The sequence below is a fragment of the Ananas comosus genome, linkage group 4, assembly GCF_001540865.1.
Source record: "Ananas comosus cultivar F153 linkage group 4, ASM154086v1, whole genome shotgun sequence".
Lineage (NCBI taxonomy): Eukaryota > Viridiplantae > Streptophyta > Magnoliopsida > Poales > Bromeliaceae > Ananas > Ananas comosus.
This window is the reverse complement of record NC_033624.1, coordinates 12,611,020-12,614,070: the sequence shown is the minus strand read 5'-3', so window position 1 is coordinate 12,614,070 and position 3,051 is coordinate 12,611,020. Positions and strand designations below refer to the sequence as shown.

Genomic DNA, 3,051 nt, shown 5'->3' with positions numbered 1-3,051 from the left:
AGCTAGAGCACTTGAAGCTTGTCGACGAGCTGTGGATCAAGGGTCTCGAAAATGTAACGAGTCCGGTTGATGCCAAGGCTGCAAATTTGATAGAGAAGAACCTGCGGTCTTTGAAGTTGGATTGGAACGTTTTAAGTGCGGAAGAAGGCACGGATAGTACTGTACTACCGGCGGAAGAGATCGAAACCGTGCTAGCAAATCTTCAACCACATCAAAAGCTAGAGAAATTGGAAATAAAGGGCTACAGAGGCGGGAAGTTTCCTAGCTGGATGATGAATAGGATTGGCTCGTGCCTCCCAAATCTCATTAAAATCAAACTTGATGATATTCCTGTATGCAGCTCACTCCCGCCGCTGGGGCAACTCCCTTTTCTTAAACAACTATTTATAGGAAATATGCCCGCAATAACAAATTTGGGCGTAGATAAGTTCCCTGCGCTGACGAGCCTTTGCTTGGCCTCCATGCCAATGCTGCGAGAATGGGTGACTGTAAAGACGGTGGATGACGAAGAAGGCAGGCGAGAGCGAGTTTCCCTTTTTCCGTGTCTCACTCAATTGTGGCTTTCAGAATGCCCTCAGTTCAGCCCAGAGCCTTGCCTCCCGGCGTCGGTTGAGAATCTGTACATTTCCAGAACAAGCAGCGAGAATCTATCGTTAATTCTCGAACGCGCGACGCCACTTGACGGCGGCGACGCCGCCGTTTCACTCCAACCGCCACCAGATAAGGGGCTGCAGGGGATAATAATATACGAATGTCAGCAGCTAACTTGTTTGCCCGAGAGCTTGCGGGGTCTCACGTCCCTCCAGCGCCTGGAAATATGGAGTTGCCATGATCTTGAGAGAATTGAAGATTGGCTCGGGGAGCTCTCCGACCTGCAGTCCTTGTCCATCTCGGAGTGCGGCAGTCTCCGTTACTTGCCTGCCCGCAAGATGGCCGCACTTCAGGAGTTATATATCTGGAATTGCCCGCTGTTGTTCGATGCGGACGGACGATTTGTCGACACCAGTGTTGATCACATAAAATATGTCATTGTTGATGGGAGGTAATTAATTTGGAACTCTGACTACTCTTTAATTAATTAGCTGGCTAGCACCTTAATATTCTATTGTAGCTAGCATAAACATCTCTTCTTTTTTTTTTCTAAATATTTGGATGGAAAACATTCAATTAGCCCCACCGCACCTGATTCAGAGCATTTTCATTTGCTATGAAATATTTCATTTTGCTATTTTAATTTATAGTTTTGTTTTTATTTTCTTGCAAAAATCTTCTACAAAAACGAAAAAAAGAAACAAATTAAAGTGCTAAAATGTATGAATTATAAGGCAGTCAAGTAATTTATTTTACAAGCCACGTAGGGACTATGTGAAATATATATATAATCATTTTAGTATTTTTTGGTTTATAAATTTATCACTTTAATACTCCACTTTAATTACTTGAGATTGGTTCTTATGATTTTATATATATATATATATATAAAATCATAGGATTTTCAAGTAAAACTATTTAAAACGTAGTGAGGCAAAATTAAAACACATTAAACTACATTTCAATATCAAAAGTGCAATTAAGATATTCGAAAACATGGTTGGTTTCGTGGAAAAATTTTCAAGTTGTCTCTTGCATGTGCATAGACTAATTAATGAAATTTTAATCTTTTCTTAATTTGTAGCGATTTGAAATGCCAGAAAATTTCTACTTGAACGATATATAGTATTTACAAAGTAATTATTTTCGGTGATATTGTTGATATACTATTTGAATTCTGGGATATTTTTCTTTACAAATTGAAATTAGGTATCTTATATATCATACATTATTAAAATGTCTAAGTAAAATGTACAGCACATGTTGCATGAGCGTCGATAAAAAATAACCATTTGTGTTGTTGTGGTGTAGTTCTTACTGGTACAAAAACAAGCGAGCAGCTCGCCACAGGAGGAAGAGAGCTCAGTGAAGGGGAGAAGAAGATTGGTTAGCGAGGAGAGCACAAGTATATGTACCTAGCTATTATCGGAGGTAAAAAGATATTATATATTATCTAAATTACACTGCACTTTGAAAGTGGCCAATTGGGCTTTATTGAATTTCGATTTTAATTCGATTTTGATATAAGAAATTTTCTTTGAAGATTTGTTAGATCCTTTTAGAATTTAGTCTCTTCCGTTAAACGAAGTGAAAAATGTTTCATAAAATAAAAAAATATTTTTTTATTAAATTTTAAAATATTTTATCAAAAAGGTTAAAGTATCCTTTTGAATTCTATAAGGATTTAATATAATAAACATGGCGAAAAGTTAGAGAGTAGAATTAAATTTTTTAAAGTTGACCACTATTTCCCCTTGAGAAGAGCTTTTTTTTTTTCCCTTTTTTTCCCAGAAAAAAAAAAATTTATATATCTACATGCACTGGTGAGAGTTCTTATTCATGGACTTGTGGTCTTTTTTTTTTTTTTCAGGTTGGTGTTGTTTAGTTTGCCGGACAAGAATTGTTGTGTGATTTGCCGATTAATATATATTTGTATTTTCGTGATATAAGTTAAATTTCTGAATATACTATTTTGTAATTTGGTTTGATTGTTTGTAATTTTATAGTGTTCTCTATACATGTTGTGAGCCTAAAAAAGATTGTTTGGTTTGAATAAACAAAATGTTGCTATTTTTTAATACGGATATTAAAGGGTACATTAATTTTTAGTGAATGAGTTTATTACTAGTATGCGTACATTGTGTATGTTATGCCCTTGTTTAATTAGAGGTTCTTTTTTGCAAGCAAGTTGAACCTATTAGGTATGTACCGCAGTTGAGAGAGTTTCCATACATTTTTATTTTAATTTTATTTGATTGGATCCAAAGATGATATATTTTGAAGTACTAAAATTTTATTATTTTTCTTTTCGCAAGATTTTTAGTTTTTAATTCCCCAAATTCGAAATCAATTTATTACTAAAATCAAACTTGAGGTGCTTTTTCCGTTTGGTTTTCACGAAAACGTGTGGTTTAAATGGGAATATAGATTTATGTTGCTGCACAATTTAATTTATTTGAT

At 35.1% G+C, this 3,051-nt stretch overlaps 1 protein-coding gene across 1 annotated transcript in view; it reads left to right on the top strand.

The window, feature by feature from the left end:
• LOC109709116 (putative disease resistance protein RGA4) overlaps positions 1-2,675 on the top strand; it is a 94,449-nt gene extending 91,774 nt beyond the window's left edge. The window contains exons 6-8 of the mRNA XM_020231185.1: positions 3-1,042; positions 1,903-2,022; positions 2,462-2,675. Of these exons, the coding sequence (XP_020086774.1) occupies positions 3-1,042; positions 1,903-1,960 (1,098 nt within the window). The 3' untranslated portion in view covers positions 1,961-2,022; positions 2,462-2,675. The remainder of the gene's footprint in view (positions 1-2; positions 1,043-1,902; positions 2,023-2,461) is intronic.